At 38.8% G+C, this 23,626-nt stretch overlaps 1 protein-coding gene across 2 annotated transcripts in view; it reads right to left on the minus strand.

Annotated features, from left to right (window-relative positions):
- Positions 1-23,626, minus strand: part of ANO6 (anoctamin 6) — a 168,048-nt gene that overhangs the window by 42,188 nt on the left and 102,234 nt on the right. For both annotated transcript variants that reach the window (XM_081129748.1, XM_081129749.1), the window contains 6 exons: positions 14,738-14,803; positions 13,518-13,805; positions 12,606-12,719; positions 10,394-10,509; positions 5,933-6,067; positions 3,078-3,183 (listed from right to left, as the gene is read on the minus strand). In XM_081129748.1, coding sequence (XP_080985874.1) covers positions 3,078-3,183; positions 5,933-6,067; positions 10,394-10,509; positions 12,606-12,719; positions 13,518-13,805; positions 14,738-14,803 — 825 coding nt within the window. The remainder of the gene's footprint in view (positions 1-3,077; positions 3,184-5,932; positions 6,068-10,393; positions 10,510-12,605; positions 12,720-13,517; positions 13,806-14,737; positions 14,804-23,626) is intronic.

Below are 23,626 nucleotides of genomic sequence, written 5' to 3' on the forward strand. Positions count from 1 at the left end.
TTCTGACGTTACTTTTCTTTTCGGAATCAATGCAAGCCTCCTTCTATCTGATACCTCCCCACTTGCCCTGACACCTCTGCCCACCCACTCTAGGAAGAAAACATCCTGTGACTTCTTCGCCCTACGATGCTGAAAAAAGCCAAGGGAAGCACATCTGCCAGTATGAGGGAGAAAAAATAGGAGCAGCAAGAAAAAGCAGGTTTATTGCGGACGCCAAGATCACACCAGCTGCCTGCTTTAAGACAAGGGATGTGCCCTCTCCTAGGAGAGGTAGTTAGGTGGCTTGGATAAAGTTACCATTTTTGCCACATGAGTGAAAAAATCAAGGACCCAAGAGAGAGAATGAGGAGGCTGGCCTCTCTGCTCTATGAGACCCACAGTGACACGGGAGCAGGAGGCAGGAGAAGGCAAGCAGGGGCCTTCTCGGTGAGAAGCCGAGCTTGGTTAGCGTGGCTCGCTTGGCGGGGTGGCACCGAGCGCGAAAGCCAGCTGCGTGAGGAGCCCCCAGTGAGCATGCTGCTTCAGTCCCGCGGCGCAGGAAAGAGCAGAGAGCTACGCATGGGGGCGTGATGCCTTTCAGAGGGGAACCAATCAGAATCTAAAGTGACCATTTGTTACGCTTTCTTCCTGCAAAAGAACAAAATCAAAATTGTATAGCTTAATGTATTTCTAAGAACAAAATGTTGTAATTTACCATGTTTCCTTTTATCTTGCCAGCCAAAAGCTAGAACTTTATTCAATGCTCAATCACAAAAACAATATTAATCCCAATTATTTCCATAACTTTTAAACCCCTTGATTCTGATTTTATATTTATATTTGTAATCTGTTAAATCTTTTAGCATACATGTCATTTAGTGAATATTCCATCTCTTTAGAAAAGTAGAAATAAATATATAAGTAAATGTACAAATAAATAAATAAATAATTGGAGGCCCTGGCTGGGTAGCTCAGTTGGTTAGAGCATCATCCCAATACGCCAAGGTTGGGGGTTCGATTCCTGGTCAGGGCACATACAAGAATCAAACTATGAATGCATAAGTAAGTGGAACAAGACCAGATGGCATGGCTCAGTGGTTGAGCATCGACCTATGATCCAGGAGGCTGTAGTTTGATTCCTGGTCAGGGCACATGCCTGGGTTTCAGGCTAGATCCTCAGTAGGGGGCATGCAGGAGACAGCCGATCAATGGCTCTCTCACCACCGATGTTTCTATCTTTCTCCCTCTCTCCCCCTTCTTCTCTTTGAAATCAATAAAGACATATTTTTTTTAAAAAAGTAACAACAAATCAATGTTTCTCTCTCCCCCCCTTTCCTCCCTCCCTCTCTCTCGAATCAATAAAAAAAATTTTTTTAATTATAAAAGAAAGAAATAATTATCCAACAAAAAGAAAAGCATAAATAGACTCTCTTTTCTAAACATATTTTTCATTTGATTCTTTTACTCATTTTTTATTTATTTCCTTCCCTTTGTAAATCACTCTGACAAGGCTCAAGGGATCCTTCAGGAAACTGGAATAGAATGACTAATTTTTCCCAAAACAAGGAAAAAAATCTGTACACAGGGACTTATTCAAAAGTCATGTGTTTAAAGATGGGTAAGTGGAGCAGAAGAAATGAGAAAAGAGATGGGGTGGGGTGTGTGAAAGAGAATTTCTTAAGAAAAATGAAATTTATCGTTGTACTCTGGAGCACAGTCTGCCTCTGGTATTATGGTTGACATCTGCCTTAAATCCAGTGCCTGGGGACACACACTAACTTCTGGCCTTTATGAGTTAACATCACTGGGAGGCAGCTCCTCTGTTACCAGCTTCAAGTCTCTTCCTTCGTGTCATATATGACAGATATTTGTAGGCTGGAATTTGTGTTGATTTGTAGGGTGGGCAATGAAATCTATTCTAATTCATAAATTAAGTGTAAAAACCCATGTGTTGACAATACCCTGTAATCATCTTAATTACGTGGTGGAACAATTTTTCAAACACAGAACTCAATTTGAGAGTGGAGTGCCTGGTACTACTATCAGCTGGTGAGGAACACGGTGATGGCAAGAAATGCAGACTCGCTGTCAGGTTCTGGCTTTGTTAGTTAACCGGTGGGGGACCTGGAGCAAACTAATCTCTCAGAGCCTCCGTGTTTCAATCTGTAAAATGGAGGTAACACCTGCTCTGCCTATCTCACAGGGTTGTCGTGTGCGTCAAAAGTGGTAAGTACAAAACTTCGCAAAGTATAAAATACAAAGTGACATCACTACAACGGTACTGCGTTCAGTTAAAATCACACTTATGTGGAGTAGATCAGAATATTCTGAGCCCACATAACGATTCCTAAACTTTCATAACAGGACAAGGGAAGAGAGGAAAGATCACACACAGCCAGTGAGGTACTATGTCAAAGTCATCAGGAAAACTCTCCAAAGCAAGCTGGCGGTCTTCCTTCCTATCTGGAGCTGCGGGCATGCCTTTCAGTAAGCTCCCTCCGGTCTCAATGCTTGTCCTAAGCCTCCTGCATTTTGAGAAGTCACATAGCTCAAGACCATATGCAGTTAGCAGGGGAGCCAGGTGTGTCTTGTGGCAATATTTTGAGACAAAGTATCTGTTGTCAAAACCTTTTTCATGCATATTTACAGATACAGTCTAAATCTGACCAGCAAGGTTTTTAAAAATACGAATGTAGTTATAGCACACTTTAAACGTGGGAAAACACAAGTACAAATTTCAGGTTTCCACTCACTTCAATTAAGGAAAATACTTATAGTAGTAAACCTATTAAATAGTTTGCATGAAATAAGCTGAGTCAGATTTGTGCTTTGATTACTTGAAATACTCAAACAGTTTCAGTTCCACAGTTCCTCCCTGACCCTCGAGGAGATCTTAGATAAGGCTTTTAATCTCAATTTATTATTTGTAAAAGAGGAGTAAACACATGCATGCTGTATCTGCCTTTTGGAATAAAGGGTTAGTTCAAAATTACCTTTCTGAATTCCTCTGAGAAAAAATTATAATTTCTATATTGTACTAAAATTATTAGAAAAAAAATTTTTCATTATTTGAAAATGTTTAGAATAACAGAAATTACCTGTGAGGACTCGCAAGTAATATTGAGTTTCCAGAATGGACAAAGCTTATCACACTGAGGACACATTATGATGTTGCCGCCAATATTAGGATCACAAACTTCTTTGCTAAAGAAAAGAGAAAATTTTAATTTAATTTTTAAAAACTTAATGAATAGGACTTCCTTTCTAGCAGAATGATAAAATCTAACACCCATTCATTATAAGAAAATAAAACTAAATTCTTAAAAAACTAGGAATGGAAATGAACTTCATTAGCTTGATTGGTACAGGCTTGCTACATAAAGCCTACAAAAACATTCCACCTAATGGTAAAATGCTGAAAGTATTTCCTTTAGATCTGAAACAAGGTGATGGGTCTTTTTATCGCCACTTCTTCTCAGTGGTGGCCACCGACAGCACAGTAAGCCAAGGAAAAAAACACTCCTCTTGCTAACAGGCTACATGATTGTCTATATAAACAACTCAATAGAATCTACAGAGAAGCTATAAGAATAAGTGAGTTTAGTAAATTTGCAGACACAAAATTAATACACAAAATATACCTAGGTTCACAAAAGGAACTCTGTCCCTACAGACCTGCAACAATTAGGAATTCATTTTTTAAAATTCCATTTTAAAGTAGCTTGAAAAATATAAAGAGCCAAAGAAATCTAACTCAAGAGGTGTAAGATTTATATGGAGAAAATTATAAAACTGTTCTGAAAGAGTGAAATACATAGAGTGAATCCTATATAAGTGGATACATTATGATGTTCATAATTTGGAAGAATCAATATTTAAAGATGTCATTTCTCCGCCATTTGAGCTGGAAATTCAATTAGAAGACCAAAGGGCTCAGAAGATCCAAGATACCACTAAAAACAAACAAACAAACAAACAAAAAAAAAAACAAGGTGGTGTTGGCACAGGTTAAGAAAAACTGACCAAGAGAACAAAATAGAGTTTAGAAAGAGACATCTGCATATACAAAAACTGAACTTATAAGAGGGCTGGCCCAGCCAATCAGTAAGGCGAGAACTGACGTTTCATAAATGGGAACGTAGCAATGGAATATCCACATGGCAAGACATGAAATTGAACTCCCAAATCCTATCACATGCAAATCAACTCCAGGTGGAAAATGAGAATGCAACAGTACCAACTTACCATTAAAAAAAAAAGAGAGAGAGAATATTTAAATAACCTTAGGGGTAAGGAGAGATTCTATAAATAAGAAACCAAAAGGCATAAATCATTAAAAAAGATATTGATAAATTCAAAATCTTTCAAAAGCCAGAACTTCACCAAAATATACAATAAAGGGAGGGTGAAAAAAGAATTAGCTACAAACTGGTAAAAGTTTGTAACACATAAAGATGACAAAGGATGATTCACCAGAGTATTTAAAGCACTCCTACAAATTAATATGAAAAAACCAACCAACAACAGGATGCACACTGCTCGCTCCAGGAGAAGCCATTCAGAGGGACTTGTATGTGAATGGAACTGGAGTTGTGTAATTAGTTGGTCTTACAAATAGGTCAATTACAACCAAACGGGCATGTAAAGCAGTTTTAGAACATCTGACTAAAGATCTTAGAAAGTCTGTTCCTCTACACAAGGTATGAGAACAATGGCAACATTTGTCAAAATTAACCTCTGCAGAGCTCTTGAAATTAAAAACTTACAGCAACCTAAGGGGTATTTATTTGAGGAAAAACAGCTAAATCTCTGTAAGAATATAGTCTACAACCACCATTGAAGAACTTTATAAAAAATGTAACTTTGCACTTTGAAAGTATAATTTTTGAGATGCCTTTTTTGGGGGAAGAAGGGGGTGGAGTTGGAAAAATACACAAAACAATGGAGAAGCCAAGGACAAATTTAGGTTAAAAATATCAACATTCAGCCCTTGCTCTAAACTCTCTTTCAGTGAAGAGAAGCGAGTCCTTTAAAGCCATCTGCAGCTTTCCAGCTAAGAAGCCACAATGGGTACAGAATACTCAGAACCCTCTGTTAAATAGAATGGATAATTATGCCTACATGTCAGGGCTGCCACATAAACTGCCTGCCTTGGGAGCCAGCCTAATGTGCTCCAGGCTAGAAAAATTTGGTCTGCTCATAGCTGGTGTCCAGAAATTATGATCTGGCTGTCACATCTGGATAGAGGCCAGAAGATCAAAAGAAAATACTTGGTTTAGTGTTGCATCTCTGTTGAAGGTTGAGAAGACCAAAAGCAGAGGCATAATCACATAATTCAGAATAGCGATGGTAAAAGGCAGTGTTCTGGCACCCACATATTTCTCTTTAGACAGTGCAGCTGGTATCTGAATCTCAACATCAAGCACAACATCATTCTTTATCACTTATTTTCCCCCCTAAGTTTGTAAGGGCCAGTTTTTAAAAAGTAAAACAAAAACAAAAGTATTGTTTACTTAAGTTTTTAAATATGTAAAAGAAATCATTTCTAAAAGCATAAGAACACCAATTGTACCAGTTTTGCCACTGAAACTTTGAAGGGATCAGAGGTGCTCTTGGCCCACAACTGTAGGGCTAAGAAAAGCATTCCTCTGGAGGCCAGAAGTTCAAGGATGATCCTCCCTACAGACCTCCTTTCTTTTGAAAACAAAACATTGTCTTAAAATATTGAAGTGTTTCCTGAGGATAATACTCCTGTCAGAGCCAGGGCTGCATGATCTAAGAAAAAAATTTTCCATTCCACTTGATGATTAGACTCAGAACAAAAGAGACACATCATCCAAAGCAGTAACTGTTTTGAGATGAGTCTTCTTTTACTAAAGAAGTCTAAGACCATGAAAATAATTTTATGTCTCATCAACTTTCATCGCAGTAACAAGGAATAAACAAGGGTTACCTCCATGTGCAGTTATTTCGATTCATGTATCCGTAGAGAAAGCACGCCACGCCCACTATTGCTGCCAGGAGGAGCATCTGAGTGTAATAGCCCAGCCAGGCAAAATAGATTCCGATCTTCTCTCCATAATATTTCCTGAACAAAGACAGAAAATATTTTTAGAAGACACAAGTAGTCACTCCGCAGCTTCATCCAGATGTTAATTTCCAATTTTAAAAAGAGACGCCTTTGAGCTTAAACATCAGACTCAATTCACACTTAAAACACACTCATGCTCATAGCAGACCCCAAATTCCACTGTAACTCAAAAAGTATTTTATATATCAGAGAAGTACCCGATCACTGGTTAGCCTGTGAAAGCAAAGTAAATTAGAATAAAGCGAAGGAAGGAAAACTGCTGATTATGAAGCAGAGAGAGGTATCACCATCGTTCTTTGTAAAGTGCAGCACATCTGAGACATTCTCGGGCAAAGATGATTCTTAATATGCATGAAACAGGTGAACGTGAACAACCCCCTCAGTTACCTGCTTTCACTTATCCAGGGGCAACTTCCTTGGAGCAAGTATAATAACAAAAACAATAACAATAAAATGACTGACAGTAATATTAGTTAGCAGTGGAATGAGCCTCTGATCAAAATATTTGTAAAACTCATTGTGAGAGTGGGAGAGGACAGGATGGATACGACTGAGGCGCCCACCACTGTACATTCCTTCCGTCTAGCACTTCAAAGTTTTCCTAAGTTTTAAAAACTGACCAGTGGTGTGCTTGCTCCTGGGTAAAATGGAAGAAGCCACATAGGCAAGACTGGAAGAAGGGAGGCTGCGCAATGGGAGACTGTTCCAGAAAGGAAGATAAATACAGTTAGGCAGGGGGAAAAAAGATTTAGGGGAAAGGAGAAAATAATGAAAGGACTACAAAGGTGATCGTTGCTGTTGATACTTTCCTAGTCTGACTCACGTCAATCTGAGTATTGACGGGTAGAACCTGCAGACTTACTTAACTCTGAGGCCTCTAGGATATTTCTGGCTCAGCATGGAGCTGGGATGAGCTCCTTGAGTTTACCTAGTGGGACTTAGCTCTGAGAACCTGGAGATCTGAGAGATTTCAGACAGGAGCCTCCACGGGCGGGACCGGTGCTCACAGGGCAGCTGTGAGACCAGTCGGGTGTAGGTCACACCCTGGGGAAGAGAAAGGGGTGAGAATGCAATCAGGAGAACAAAGTGTGTCCGATCTCACCGGGGCTTTGTTGTCTCACACACGTTTGGCAGGTAAATGGCAGATTCAGGACAGTGCCTGGGAGAGAAAGCCTGGTGATGGGTTTGAGATGTCTTGGATTCTTGGCTGTTGGATTTTCTGTAATATGTTCTTATCAATCATCTACCCTAGAAATGCCACATTTAAAATTGGAAGGACTGTTAACAGTTTGTCTGGTCCAACCTCCCTGGAGGAGAGCTGGTCAGGCAGTCTCTGCTCGGATACCTACAGTGACAGGGAGTTCATTACCTCTGAAAGGGTCTGCATGACACTGTAGGCAAGGAGGTCAGATTAAACAGAGCCTGCCTCATAGTTTGGGTTTTTTGGGGGGTAAAGAAAATAACTTTTCCACTATTTTAAGAATATCTGGCTAAGGAAAATTTAACTATTGCCTGTCCGTGGTCCACATCACATGTTCCCTTCTTAGCTTCCCACTAGTAATCCCTTGACACTTCAGGGAAGTGGAAAAACTGTTTTCTTTACCTCCCCAAAAACGCAAACCCATAAAAAATGATTAAGAACCCTTCAAGTCCACAAGATGCTATAGGTTTAACATGATAGAAAAAAATAATAAAAAGGGAAACCTCATGTGAATGTCAACTTCAAATATTTACATATTTACAGATATCCTCTTAAAATTCTATCCTACAGGATAACCAGAATTAAGGAGAGAAAACGGCTCTTCATGGTTGTAATCCAGCTGATAAATGAAGGAGGAAATGAGAGTATGGCCAAATGGGATGAAATCCCTTATGAGACAATAAATCTAGGCAATAATCATTCATGGCTGCTACCATCACTTTCAAAAAAGAGACAACTGGACATTATGCACCTTCTAATAGAAGTATGACATTTCACAAAGAAAAGAAGTATTCTTTCACAAAGTTGAGTGTCAATTAGATCAAGCTTGAAGATGAGGGTCAGATTATTAGCTAAAGCAAATACACAGGACAAAGGAGCAAGGCTAGCACCACCACAGGGGAGAGTGGAATCAACAAAACAGACATGGATATGACCCTCAACAACTGCGAGGGAAACAGGAAAGAAATGGAAAAATTGTAGATTAGAAGACAGAGAGATATATTAGTTGCAACATCTGGACCTTGTTTGGATCTGATCTGAAACAAAAAACTATTAAGAAATATGTTTTGTGACAACCAGGGAAATGTGAACACTGATTAAAGAGTATTCTGGTTGTATTTAAATAAAAGATCTTCTCATTTTACTCATGAAATGATACTTGGAATTTTCTTCAAAACAATCCAATGGAGGGGGGGTGGGAGGGTAGCAGAGATAAAAATGAACAAGATTGGCTCTGAGTTTACAAATTTTTAGAGCTGGGTGACGGGATAAATGCAGGTTTGCTGTACTTTTCCCTCTACTGTTTTATGTTTGAAATTTCTCATAATAAAGTGTAAAATAAAAGAACAACTCAACAGTGTTTTAAAACTCTTACTTTTAAGGCTAAGAGATTTCCCCCAATAGGTGGGCAAGTGCATGGAGCTTTGAGATACTGTAGAAAGAACAGGCACTTGGCTCCAGGCCGACTTGGGGACACCGTGATTCTCCTCTTCTCACCCTTTACATCCAATCTATAACTAAGTCCTGTCAACCCTACTCCTAAAATATGCTCCAAATTTGTTCCCACAATCTCTCATCTGGCCCACGCTATTAGCCTCCTATCTGGTCCCCCAGCTTCCCGTGCCCCCTGTATTCTCCTCACTATCTCTGCAAAATGGGAACAAGATAAAATGACCTGAACACTTAAAATATCACAAGAGCACTTAGTCTAACTCCCTTTCCGTGCCCCTGCCACCCTGCCGAACTTGTGTCTGATCATTCCCTTTCGCATTAGCACTGGTCTCTGACGTGTCCTCAAACTTGCCAAATGTGTTTGTGCCTCAGGACCATGTACAAGCTGCCCCTATTCCTGGAATGACTTCTTCCTTCCAATTCCTCAAAGGCCTGGCTCCTTTGTACTATCTGAGTCTCAACTCAAATGCCACTCAAAGATAACTTTCCTGCTCCATTTCCCCCTACCCTGCCCCCTCCATCTCATCATTGTTATTTTCCTCATTTCAACCAGAAATTTTGTTTATTTATGTGTTTGCTTATTTTTGTTTGGTTGGTTGTTTTTGGTCTCTCTTGTTCTAGCAGCCTTTCCAAGCAACATAAGCTTCTGGAGCTCAGATAACACTGGTGCTTCGAGAAGACAAATGTTGAGCTAGAGGTTACATTCAATGTGATATAGTAAAACAGTATCTAACAACAGATACAGAAAAGCAGTGAAAATTTCTCTCTTATAAAATTTAAGCTAAATCTAACATTTATTCCGATGTAATGAAGAATTTGGTGTGTCTTTACACCCAGTTCCTGGGAAGTGGCCTCAAACCTTGGGTCCTCCTGAGATAGGAGCGTCTATGTTATTCATGGTGACCCCCTAGAGAGTTCGTGCTAAGGATATGGCCCAGGACGGGGGCTGGCCAGCCAGAAAGACCAACAATGGGATTAGAGGGTTGGGGCTTTGGGCCAAGTGAAACTGGTCCAACCTCTGGGGAGAGAAAGGGGCTGGAGCGTGAGTCACGTGGGTACTGACTCAATCGAGCACGCCTACACAATGAAGTCTTAATAAAAACTGTGTCCCAAAGCCCAGAGGTCCAGGTGAGCTTGTCTGGTTGGCAGTACTCTGAGTATTGCCACACTCTGATGCGATGGGGGCAATCCTGAGTCCACAACACCTTACCCCAGTGATTTTCAACCTTTTTCATCTCATGGCACACATAAAACTAATTACTAAAATTCTGCAGCACACCAAAAAATAAATTATATTTTTTGCCGATCTGACAAAAAAAGAGGTATAATTTTTGAGAAAATAATAGTAATTATCTACCTTTTTCGCTCCAAAGTGACTTTTTAAAAAAATCAGGTGCCTATACCCGTATATAAGGATTTCTGGTACCAAGAATTAACCGATCAGACGCAACATTATTATGCGATGTGACCACTAAGATGCGACTCTATTATATGACCTAGACGGTTATGGTTCAAGACAGAGCATCCACAATGGATGGCTACTGTTGTGCTGGCTGTTCTCATTTTTTTATATGAAAATCTAAGGGAAAAGAGGTCAGTTCCTCTGACCAAATAGTCAGGTACTGCATGCTAAAAATTGTTGCGGCACACCAGTTGAAAATTGTTCTTACCTGATGAGATCCAAGGGCTGCTTTTTGTATATGCTTCGAGGATGAGCCCATTCTCTGTACAGCAGGTACCGTTCATTCGGGCAGCTGAAATCCTCCGACGGATAGCTGAAGTTGCACTGGGAAGCAAAACCAAAAAAGTATTCACAAATGCGTTTATTAAATGTGGTACTAATAATACTTCATAGTCATTTGTGAATAAGGGGCCCTTATTTGCTAAAGCAGACGGAAATACCAAGTAATTTTTAGTGATTCTCAATCAGGGGTATTACTAACCTCTTGAGGGCCATTTGCAAATGTGGGTGGGGAGGAACAATTGTTTGTTTCAATTCTGGGGAACACAGCAGGTACTTGGTGGGAGCCTCTGGGATGCTAACATCCTATACATGGGTCAGTCCTAAACAGTGAAAAACTGGGGCACTCAAAGGCCAAAGCTGCCACAAGGGAGGGACACCTGATAGTCCAGCCCACTCCTTAGTCGTCCAGGGGAGCAGAGCCTTGGCTGGTTAGTGGCAGGGTCAGTTCTAAAACCCACATTTCTTTTTTCCCAATTCAACAATTATTCAGTGACAATATGTAGAATATAAACAACAAAGAAGCTTGATATCATGTTATACACTTTGCTTAATCAAGAAACAAAATTTCCTGCCTCCGCTTAAATTCAGTCACTTTCCTTTCCCCGACTGGTTTTCCTTGCTCCTGTAACTAGGAACAGATCATCACCCAGACAAGCTTAATGTGGGTCCTGACTTCCACTCACCTCCCTTCCAAATACCACATGAGATCATTCCTTAGCCTGGATAAGGCCCCTCTGCAATTACAAGAGACTTTAAAGGAAAAAAAAACTGGGCTTGGCCAAATGCCAACCGAATACTACAGAACCTTGGCATCCCAGAGTCTATTCATGAGAGCTCTCTGCAAGTGTCCGCAAAGTTCATGTCATGCTATAAGCGCTAATTTTGCTGGGGCACAAATGTAAAACACATGGCTGGACTGCTGTGTTGGGTCTCTTAGGCAGGAAGCTCAGCACCGGCTTCTCTACCCTTCTCTCCATTCCCCATGTATGCACGTGTCCCAGCTTTATTACCTTATGTGGTACATTTCAATATTGTCTTCATCCACAAATACATGTACTGCATAGTAGCAATTCTCAATCTCTGTGTTTGCTCTCTTTGGTTTTATTTATTTTTTTGCTCTCTTTGGTTTTAGAGATTCAGATAGACTGATGGAGAATGTAACGAAGTAACAGTACAATATAATATAGTATTCCATTTATTTCAATGGTAGAATTTACTTATGGCGCTTAGAGACATAATATCCTTACATTTATGAAATCACTAAGGGTCTAAGTAGTCACACTTAAAAACTTTTATTCCATGTGATATTATCAGCTAGAGAAGTGCTCTTGAATTTGAGGAGTTGCTATCATCTCAGAACGCAGTCCTTAAGAAAAGTTCACACTGCCGTATGCCATTATGACAAGAACTCTGACAGATGCTTTTTAAAAAGCCCTGTGGTATTCCAGGGCACAGTATGAAATGGCATTTCAGAGGAGGGAAAGACCGATGTTACGGAAAATGATAAATGAAAAGTTCTAACATGTAGTGTTGCTTACAAAGGACTAATACTTTTCTGGTTGATGATAACATTTGTCAGTAATTATGAAAACAGCTAACACATATATGGTACTTATTATATGCCAGGAACTGTTGTAACATTTGGCATGGATTAATCCTCATAGCAGCTCTGAGGTAGGTACTATTATTATTATTCCCATTTTATTGAGGAAGAAACTGAGGAAAGAGGAGACTAAATGACTTTCACAAGGTCATCCAGCTAGAAAATAGTGGAGTAGGCATTTCGGCCCCGAGTCCCTGTTCTTGACCACGAATCTACACTGCTTAGCACGTTAATCATGGGAGAGCTACTGCTCGCTTGTTTGTCCATCCATCCATCCATCCATCCATCCATCCATCCATTCATTCGGTCGTTCATTCACTCACTCACTCATTTAAGCTAGGGGCTTCTCTATACCTAGGATTTAGCAGTGAACAATGCAACCTGGTTCCTGTCCTGGATAAGCTTGTAATCTTTCAATATAATATCTTCATTTTACTAAGAAAGAGACTTAAGTAAGGTCAAGAAGATCAGCCCTTCCCTGTTAACACTGGAGCATACATGAGGTATTGTACTTCAGTTTTGCTATTTGACTTACATCATGAAGAGGGAAAGCCGCCTTGTAGATCCCAGAGCTTACAAGTTTGTTAATTCCAAACTTTTTAACATTGTTGCTCACTTGATACTTGATTCGAGAGAGAATGAAGTAAACCTAAAAAGATTCCAAAACAGAGTGCGTTGTTTATACAGTGTAACGAATCAATCATTGTCAACTATCATAACGGGAATCTGTTCGCCTATTTCTTTTCTCTTTGGTGTGTAGCAGCTTCTAAAAACAAAACTTAGCCAACCAAACCAAACTGATACCGTTGTCATAACCTGGCAATTAATTAATAACAGGAAAGGAGCTAAGGGAAGCTCCAATTTAGACGAATGCCCAGTAAAGTCTAGGTGACACAGAGAGGGTGCCTGCCCGTCAGTCATACCTGCGAACAGGGCGTTGGCCAGAGGCGGCGTGTAGGTGTGGCTGCTGCAAGCTCGGGAAGATTTGATATTTAAGCTCCTGAACAAAGGAGGCCCCTCTCTCTCTTGCTGCTGCACTTGACTCCTGGCTTGTGGGGCTCTCACGCTCTGCACTTACCCACATGGCTCATGGCCACTTGGACCCCATACAATGGACTAATGGGCTGTGACTAGCCTGATGCTACACGGGACCCAGCTCTACCATGGAATGGAAACTCTGGACATTGACTTTGCTTTTAGCTCTGCTGAAGTCCCAGCTGTACCTTTTCCAGAGCTGGTTTAAGAAAAATAGGACTTTGAAACCAAGAGATATAATTTCATGCAAATAAAAATCATTCATTCTCCCATGCAAGTCTTCGAAAATTCTTCTTCTCAAGATACTGCAAGATATTCCACACGTGCAATCCTCTGATAACAAAACCACTAATTATTCAACAGCAGGTTGCAAATCACCCCAAGATGGCTAGTAAATTTGGTTTAGACTTACAATGCGGCTTCTGGTGGCTGGATTAAAGAAGGTATCTTGATCACGAATATAAAAATCATTCATTCGGTTCTTCTCAAATGGAGCGGTGAAAAACTCCTGCTCTGGCTTGATGATACTTTCATCCACTTGGAGGACTTTGCTAAACCAGTTGAAATTATCGAAGGCTGAAGACCGGGTTTTCAGATCATTGGGTTTCAGAGGCAATTTGATGTGCATTAACTCCGCATATGTACATAACACCTCCCACGGGGCATGTACCTTTACAAATACTAGCTTGTCATCCAAAACCTGTATTGGAGGAATAAAAGCACAATCTAGGAAACCAAACACACAGATTTTTCTCGTGTTGCTGGTATTAAAAGACACAGGTACAGACAGACACAAACAGACACCAGCATAAGTGAAAATACAATAAAAAATAGATTTGCAAACCATCGTAAACTTTCTGCCTTAAAGGTAATTTCTTGGTTTGAATTACTGAGAAAGTAATTGAAATTTTAATCACAGTTCTTTCAAAAATTCCTGATATTTTAATTGAAGAAAAGTAAACTTGTTAATTTGCCCATCACGCCATCCAATTTCGTGAATAAAAAAAACACACACCAGAATATTGATGGCAGTGCTATTGTAATAACAATTTTTTAAATTTCTTAAACCTAGGACTGTATAATTTATTATATATCTGTTCAATATCATGCTAGGTGGTCATTATAAAGGATGTCAAAGGATGTTTATTGATACAGAAATGCATTTACTATGTATTAAAGGGAAAAAAGTAAGTTAAATCCCTATGACATAATAACTTCCCTTTTGGGAAGAGAAAACTGTATATATTTAAGCAAAAAAAGTTTAGAAGGACTGCAAGATTATTTATGGGTAATTAAGATACAGATGATTTTTATTTTCACGATTCCTACCCTTTCTATTTTTTATGGTAAACTATTCCTTGTATAATAAAAAAAGCCTTTTAAAAGATTCTTTCTTAAAAGAAGAAAATCATCACTTATTCCTGTATTTACTGTTCCATTCTTTGGCAACTACAAAAGATCTGCTGGCTTCGATCAGAAACATATACATTCTATAATGCAGATTATGACTGACGTCCCTCCCAGCCTGCAACTAAGGGCTGCATGTTTCCAATGCCATTCCAGCCTCCCAGGCGGGGCGCAGGCTCCCAGGAGCCACGCTCAGTGAGTGGCTGGAGAGGGACCACCACTTACCGATCTCGTTGCTTCTAGCTCCAGGCCATCATGGATGAGGTTCGATTCATAGGCCCGTCTTTTTCTCTGTCAAAAGAAATCGAAAAATACGTTAGCCACTGTTCCTCCTCTGAAATTCCTGAATGGAGGCTACACTTCTCCCCTTCACCGGGCCCTCTCCTCTCAGATTTGAATATACCACATTGTCCCTGTAACTCCTGCACAGTTTTGGTCTGCCTTTTGCTCCGGGGCATACTGGTTAGATTAGGCGTCAAAATTCAAATCCTGGTTCTGCGATGTGCTAGCTCTGTGATGGGCACATAACTGAGACTTTACAAGCATCAGTGGCTTCGTCTCAAAAACAGGATACGAAATAGCTTCACCTTGGAGTTTTCTTAAGGATTAAATGTGATCATGGGTATAAAGTATTCAGCATCATGCCCCTCAAACATGTTCACATCTTTACACCTCCTTCCCTTTGCCCCATTTCTGTGGGTATTAAGGGAAGTCGCTGATAAGAGTATATAGCACATGTGAATATCACAGACGCAGGAAAATTAGATATACTCTTCTCCCATCTTATTCTAATGACATAATATTCTCTCAGACAGATGGACTTTTTATTTATTAACCAATCTCAAATTTCTGGATATTTAGGTTGTTTCTAATTTTTCATTTCTATGAATAATCTCTGTGTATCCATTATTACTTCCTCAGGATAAAGTCCTAGAAGCAGAATTATTATTATTATTATTTTATTATTATTATTATTATTTATTTATTAAATATATCTTTATTGATTTCAGAGAGAGGAAAGGAGAGGGAGAGAGAGAGACAGAAACATCAATGATGAGAGAGTCATTGATGGAGCCCACAACCCGGGCTTGTGCCCTGACCGGGAATCGAACCCCGATCGCCTGGATCCTAGGTCGATGCTCAACCGCTGAGCCACGCCTGGCCGGGCTAGAAGCAGAATTATTAATCAACGAGTGTATGCAACTTTAAGTTCTTTAATATGTAGTGCCATACTGCGCTCCAGAAAGGTTGTACTAATTTATCCCATTTAGTTCTTACCTAGTTCTTTACAAGGAACTCTTGAGATATTTACCTGATTTCTCTCAAGATAATTGGTAGACCTTGGGGTTGGTTTATAATGCCCTCTATTTTACTACTAACAATGAATACTTAAATAGCTGAATCAAGGATAGGACATTTTTATTTCTTAAACATGATAATATAGCACCTTGGTGTTACTTTAGTAAGAGTTCTGTTGATGGCAATGCAGACTCTCAATTCTTGACTTTGTGCAGGAAAGATTTCACAACACAAGTCCAGGTGGTTTTGAGAGTACACTTATTAAAGCTGGGGATAGTGAAACAAAGGAAGGGCTTAATATAGGAGAGCCAAGATCACAGCAACAGGAGTGGACCTAGGTGTGGCTGTCTTGGCTCTTTAGAAAGAAAGTCACAGAAACAGAATATGTGAGCCAGTTGGGCTGCATGGACTCAGGAAACAAGTTACAGAGGCAAAAGAAGTGCCCTTGGAGAAAGAAAGCAAAAAAAGTGCCTTAGGAAAGAAGGCAGTAATGAGAGGGGGTGGGGGCGGATATGCTCTAAAGAGAAAGAGAGAGAGAGAGAGAGAGAGCGCGCCGGCGAGCTAGTGCCTTAGGAACAGAGGTGGGGGAAGGTGAGGGTGCGCTCTAGAGAGAGATAGCACCTGTGCCTTTCCTCTCTTCTTTCCTAAGGAACATAACTTTGCTTTTTTTCTCCAAGGGCACTTCTTTTGCCTGGATAACTTCTTTCTGAGTCCACGCAGCCCAGCTGGCCCACTTCTTCTGCCTCTGTGATTTTTTTCCCTAAAGAGCCAAGGCAGCCACACTAGGCTCATTGCTGTTACTGTGATCTTGCCTCCCCTATGTTAAGCCGTTCCTTTGTTTCACTGTCCCCAGTACTCTCAAAACCACCTGGACTTGCGCTGTGAAATCTTTCCTGCATGAAGTCAAGAACAGAGAGCCCACATCGCTGCCAGCAGTTCTTGTTACTTTCCTTTAGCAAGGCAATTCACAAAGAACTAGTGGAATAGTTAAAAAAATTGATCAAACCAGTTTTCTTGGTTTGTCAGGCAGCTAAAGTAAATTAGCATATGTGCTATATTTGTCAAACGGGCCCATATCAGGAAAAGAGTGCTTACTTAAGAAAAGATTGCTTAGGTCTGTTTATTACGAAATCATCATCTTTACTTTCTGTAGAATTTACACTTGGATAAGTAACAGTGTTCTTGACATTTAAAAAAATTAGGTTAGCGCTGTCTTTCATGTTAAAAATGAAAGAAAATTAATATTGTATATTATCTGACACAGCCATTGCTCAATAAATATTTGTTGAGTAAATGAATATCTGAGGCCACACAACCTTTCACTAAAGATTATCTATGTGCCTTGTTGGAAAACCTTACATATAAGAACCGAAACTATATTCTGTAGTCTATGATCTATATTTGGGCAGCACAAAATGATTAAAATAGACTCGCCAGCTCTGAAAAAAGCCCTGTTGTACATTAAATTGTGCTGTAAATTACTCTTTCTCTAGGGGAGCAAACTTATGGGCATTGCAACCTGGATCCCTCCCTCCCATCCTCCCCCCTCCTCTCCCCTCCCTCCCTCCTCCTAGTAAAGCCAAATGACCATAACCTGTGAGGAGCTACACACATCACAAAAAGATGCATGTGAATCTATTACTGTTGGTGGAGGACAGTACTGGGGGCTCAAAGTAAAAAAGGAAAGACCACCTATCTCACTCCAGAAACTGATACATTATTCATACCTCTTCTGAGAGGTTAGTAAAGCTGTCAGAGAAATGAAGAATAAAGCAATCAAAATCACAAAGGACACACTGGCTTAATTAAGGAAGCTTTCTGTCCCTAAGCACCCTAGATTACACATCTCGTTTGGCTTAATAAAGTCACTGCTGGGAAGGACTTGCTTTTGAATTCCACAGCAATAATACTGATTGTAAATACCGACTCACCACTTTATTCGTGTCACCCAGCTTTTTCAGCATAAAAAGCAGGGGTTGTAATGTCTAAAAAGTAAAATTTACTGAATACACCATGATGATTGTAAAGCACAAATCGGTTGGGATTAATGAAATATATGCATAGATTCATTTTAAATCTTCTTACAGCTTTCTAGGCAAAGTACTGACGGTGCTGTCACTTATTTTTCAACTTGCCAATCTCTGTTAAGCCTATAAAGATGGATGACAAAGAAGTCAAAGGTACTTAATTTGTGCAAAAAATTACTGTTTAATTACTCTAAGTGCTATTTATTAGTTATGTATCATGTGCTCAAGAAGGTTAGGTAAGCAAATAAATTATTTAATCGGGATTTAATTTAAATTCACGTGGTGGTGACAGACGGTTTAAAGTGAGTGGACCGATCTGAGGGGGAATCCACTCAAGTAGGTGATGTGTGTTCACCAGAGGCCAGAGCCCGGATGAGCAGCCTAAGTGAGGAGCACAGAATGGAAGTGGATATTTAGATGACGTTCACTTCCAGCTTCTCTTTTCAAATGAACACTTTTGGCGTAATTACAAAAATAAATATGTAAACAGTAACTTAAGAAACAGAAATTGTCCAATGAAAAAAAGAATGACCCACCATCCACTGCTGAGAGTACTGTAAATATTTTAGGGCAGGGTTTTCCAAAGTTACCTTCTACAAACAGCGTGGAGCACTGCTTAAAAAGCAGATTTGTGGTCCCCTCTCCTGGAGATTCTGACTCAGTAGGGTATAGGATGGGGCCTGAAATAATCTAGTTTTAATAAGCAAAACAGATGACTCCTATGACCAGATAAGTTTAAGAAATACCATTTTTTTCAGGACATGTCATTTCTGTGCATCTAAGCAGCTCCTTGTTTATTATTTATCCCGCTTAAGACTGTTCTATATGAGGATTCAGTACAGTTAATTTTTCCCCAGCCCTTTACTCATTAACAGATGGCCCTTTAAAAAGTGAGGCACCGGTGACTTTGGGGTCCAAGGCAAATTACGGCTTCTTCATTCAAACCTAAGGCCAGACCTCAGAAGCACCAATCAGGAAAAGGGTTTTCTCTTCTCTACATCTTTGTGACATGAAATGGAATAATCAGATTTTACTCTTCAGTATTTCACTGTCCTCTTTGTCTGTTTTTAAGGATTGAGTCCAAGAACACTTCCCATTTTGGATAAAAAGCAAGATTTGGATTCACTGCTCTTGTGCTGACTGCTCAAAAATGAAACCAAAAGCGATTATACCAGCAACACATTTTGTAGCTGTAATTTGACACTGCCGATTCTAATATAATTTATTCCTTTTAACCTACAATTTTAGTATAAGCAAGTAGGGTGTGAAGGAAGGAGAGAAAAATATAAAGAGGTCTCTGCCTTAGTCTAAAACATTAAGGAGTTGAAACTAGACCTAACTTCGGTTCCTAAAACAAAAGAGAGAACACCTACCCAAAGTTATCTGCGAGGGTGAAACCACCCCAACACTGGCTGCCATCATCTCTTCTTAACTTATCCTAATATGAGCGCCAAGTTTCCAATTCATGGACAATGTGTGGCAAATATGTCATTTCCAGGAAATGTTCTGATTCTTCGTAATTCCCCTCTGCCATCCCTTTATTTCTTCAATTTGGAGAAGGTATGCCAATGTTAAGCCCATTCAATCAGGCCTTACTGTTTATGAGGATCCATGGGATAATTTTATTTCTGGGGTATCCTCACACTGGAACATTATATTTCTTTTGAACAACCAGTTTGGTTTTTATTGGGTTGAAACTTTAGACCATGTTATTGATAACACCTCCGATATTTTTTTTGGCTACAAGGAATCTTAGAGGCAGATCTGTAGCTGAACTCTAACTTTTGAACTGGACCTTATGCCTAATAATAAATCATTTTGTTTATTATTCTGATACATGGCTTTATCTTATTTTTTGGCTTTTACATTTCTGTTATCCTGACTTACACACCTGATTACTTTTATTCTTGATTTATTTCTGTAACTGACCTCAATTACTTTTTAATGAATTATAAATAAATAAAATATGTTAACATAGTATTAGCAGAAGTAGGGAGCTAATAACTATAAAAATTATACACTGCATGGTAAGGCCAATAAGAATGATTTTTTGAATTACTGTCTTATTAGCCACAAATAACTATACACTTAATGCACATAAGACTTACTGAGAAATCAAGCACTATGATCACTTTAATAGATACCAAAAAAAAATTAAAAAGCATTGGATAAAATTTAAAACTCAATTATAAAAACTCAGTAATGTAGAACTAAAAGGGAACTTTTTACTTTTTAAAAGAAACTACCAAAAATTTATAGCAAGTGAAATATTTAATGGTGACATTGTAGAAACATTCCCAGTGAAATCAGGAGCAATGCAATGGGGATCACGATGCATTACAGGTTCTATGTCTTAGCCACTGCGCATGGACAAGAAAAAGAAAGAAGTATAAAGATGGCAACAGTAGAGCAAAGCTGTCATGTGAAGACAATATGGTCTTTCGAGAAAACCTAGAACAAGTATATTAGAAACCACTAGAACTAAAAAGAGTTTAGCAAAGTTTCTATCTAAACTTCAAAAATCCATTCAAATGGATTTTTTTACACACAATAAAAAATCACAAACTGCAATTTAAAATCCTTCTGACAAGAGCAACAAAATTTAAAATAATGATAGTTAATAAAAATGTACAAGATCTTCATGGACACTGTTATAAAATTTTTCTAAAGAATGTAAGATCGCAATAAATGGAGCGATGTACTGTTTTCACTGTACTAGAACTTTTTAATGAACTTTGAAACATTCAAAAAGATCTCATCCAGTTTCTAGGCAAACCGTTCCAGCCACATAATAACTCATCTAAAACAATGTATAACAGTTTTAAAAGCTCAAAGGATCTATAATCAATTAGTCAGTTGTCTCACATTATTTGAAAGTTTAGATATAATTTAGTTTAATTACTCATTTTCCAAAAATCTCTTTTTCTATGGTCTCCACTAGACAGAACCTTCTGCCATACACTATAGAAGTTTCAAGATCAAATATGAAATACGAACTTTTACTTCCATATATAAACTTTTCATTAACTTCAAAGAAATAAATTTTCCATCAACTCTTAGGAATGAATTCTGCTGACTAAAAAAAAAAAAGATAAAGACATAGAACATATATTCAGGATTGCTTACACTATTTTGTGTTATCTAGACCCCTCCCCACCCTCTTGACCATCATCTGAATTATATTAGTTTGTGGTCATAAACACATCTGTTTAAAGGGAGGCCAAGTGTCAGACAAAATAGTATTCAAAATAGATCAATTCTGTCAGTTGTTAGCAGTTCAAAAAAAAATGAAATGGAAGAAAAAAGCATTACTAACAGAAATGAACAAGAAGAGTAGGAAAAGTATATGGAAATCTGTTTTATGTAAAATATTTTTGCTCTTCACAGTATAGATCAAACATACTTAGCTATATTGAATCATTTACTGTGCCTACTGAACAGCCATCTCCCCTTCTTTATTAGTAAGAAAAGCCTAGTGGTTTTTTCAGATATGAGTAATCAGGCGATTCAAGAGATGAAAGACTAGTCCTGACTAGTCTATGCTGATGATAGTAATTCCACTCATCTTGCCAGTAGTTGGTTTAGGAACAGATTTGCGATAGACAATGAACTGTAAAAGGAAGTCTGCTTAGGGCCCTTCTAGGGGAGCTTTCTTCCCCCTTAAAAAAGGGACAAGAGAAAGGGCATTGCCCCTTTTTGCCTCAGGAAGCCTGGAGTTGCAGCAGTCACCTTGTATCAAAGTGAAGTCAGTTTAAGAATAGCCAATACTTTAAGGATGGAAAGACAGAAGGATGGAATGAACCTCGATTCCCAATGACCTCGTTAAGCCAATATATTATCTACCCCAGAAATGGTCCTATCTCTAGGCTACTTCTTAAATGAGGAAATTATTATTTTCTGTTAGCATTTAAGCCATTTTGAGTTTGATTTTCCTGTTACTTGCAGTAAAAAATAAAAATAAAAAAAAAATTTAAACTGATTCTGTGCTAAGAACAGTACTGGCTAAATGAGCATTTATTATTTAAACCACTTAGAATCATTGCCTTGTGAAATCTAAATGTAAATGGTTTATGCTTTTGAAAGGAAGGCGTGAGGTATCTCAAGTATTTTCACTAATATAAGGGGACAAAGTTACATGCTATTTGGAGGTTTGGATTGAAAAATAATTTCTCTTTTGCTCATGGGAAGTGCAGCCTCTTACTCTGCGTTTTTGATGTCCGTGGCCCTATTATGTCTTTTTCCATCATCTCTAAAAAAGTATTTAACAGTACTGTTTAGATCAGCCCTTGGCAAAGTCAACCTTGGCGCTGCTTCAGGAAATCCGTAAGATTAGGCTTCTTTTTTTCCTCTCATAGAAAACAGGATTTTGAAAATGTTTTTCCTTGGTGGTGTCCTATATCTCAAATAAGGCCTGACAGGGAGTATGACAGAACTCGCAAATGTTTTTCAAATTAATAAAAATGTGACTCTAAAGCTGAGCTCTGCATTCTGGCGGAGAATAGATTAAGTAATGTGTACAAATAGAAACTCAAAACACTTCAAAGCATGGCTTATATAAACCGTCATCACGGTGTATCAATTCATGAGTTCAGGGATTGCCAAAATTAATGATAATTTTTTCTCTCCTGATTTATGAGAGCTACCCTGGGACCTATGTTTCCATGTAAAGCAAATGCAGAATTTATTAATAATGTACGCAGCTCTGGGGCTCCTTCTCCATGGCACTGACGTTCTTGTCTAAAACCAGAACTGTTTCCTTTCTACTTTAATGGATTAGATTTGTTTAACTTACTTTCTGTAGTACTCAATCCAGCTCCATTGGCATATGGATGCTTAATGAATATTTGATGATGGTGACTACGACTGCACAGAAGATGCCTTAGTGCCCACAGGAACATGATAGAGTACTCTAAGCTATTTAACTCTAGTTATAAAATTATGCAATAACAGAAGGAGAGCATGCCTTTTCATACTAGTGTACTTATTAAGAAAACCCCAAATAGGAGAAAGGTGAAGGGACTGAGAAGTACAGATTGGTGGTTACAAAACAGTCCTGGGGATATAAAGTATAGCATAGAGAATATAGTCAATAATATTGTAGTAACTATGTATGGTGCCAGTTGGGTACTTAAAATATTGGGGGAACACTTTGTCAAATATATGATTGTCTAACTGCTATGCTGTACACCTGAAACTAACACAAAATAATATTGAATGTAAACTGTAATTGAAAATTATATACATATAAAAGACAACCCCAAATAAAAGGGAAATTAACATCTAAAAGGAATTAACATCTATTATCTACTATGTGCCGAAAACTTATATAACATCTCTATATACTATTTTATTTAATTTTAAGCATGACCCTATGGATTAGGTACTGGGATTCCCCTTTTCCTGAGTTGCATGGTGGGCCAATATTCTATGTACCAATAAGAAAAAACTCAGCCAATGAAATTATGACACACCATTTGTAAGATGTACCTTGATATCAGAGATGTCAAAATGTAAAAAATAACAGGCATCCCAATAATAATAAAATATGATATTGATAAGAAAATTCACCAATGTCACAGAACCAGTTAGTAGCTGTGGCAAAGACAAGCTAGCTATTCACCAACACTCCTGCTCCCCCCCTTCCAAGTGTGGCGATCCTACTAAGAAATGGCTGTCCACCCAGAAACTACACTTCCCACCTTCCTGAATTCTGATCGACAGACTGAACACAACTGATGGAGACACTCGCAGGCCAAAGAGGTGAAGAAGTGTGAGAACTGTCTCCAAG

Source organism: Miniopterus schreibersii (genome assembly GCF_964146895.1).
Source record: "Miniopterus schreibersii genome assembly, chromosome: 2".
In the NCBI taxonomy this organism is placed as follows: Eukaryota; Metazoa; Chordata; class Mammalia; order Chiroptera; family Miniopteridae; genus Miniopterus; species Miniopterus schreibersii.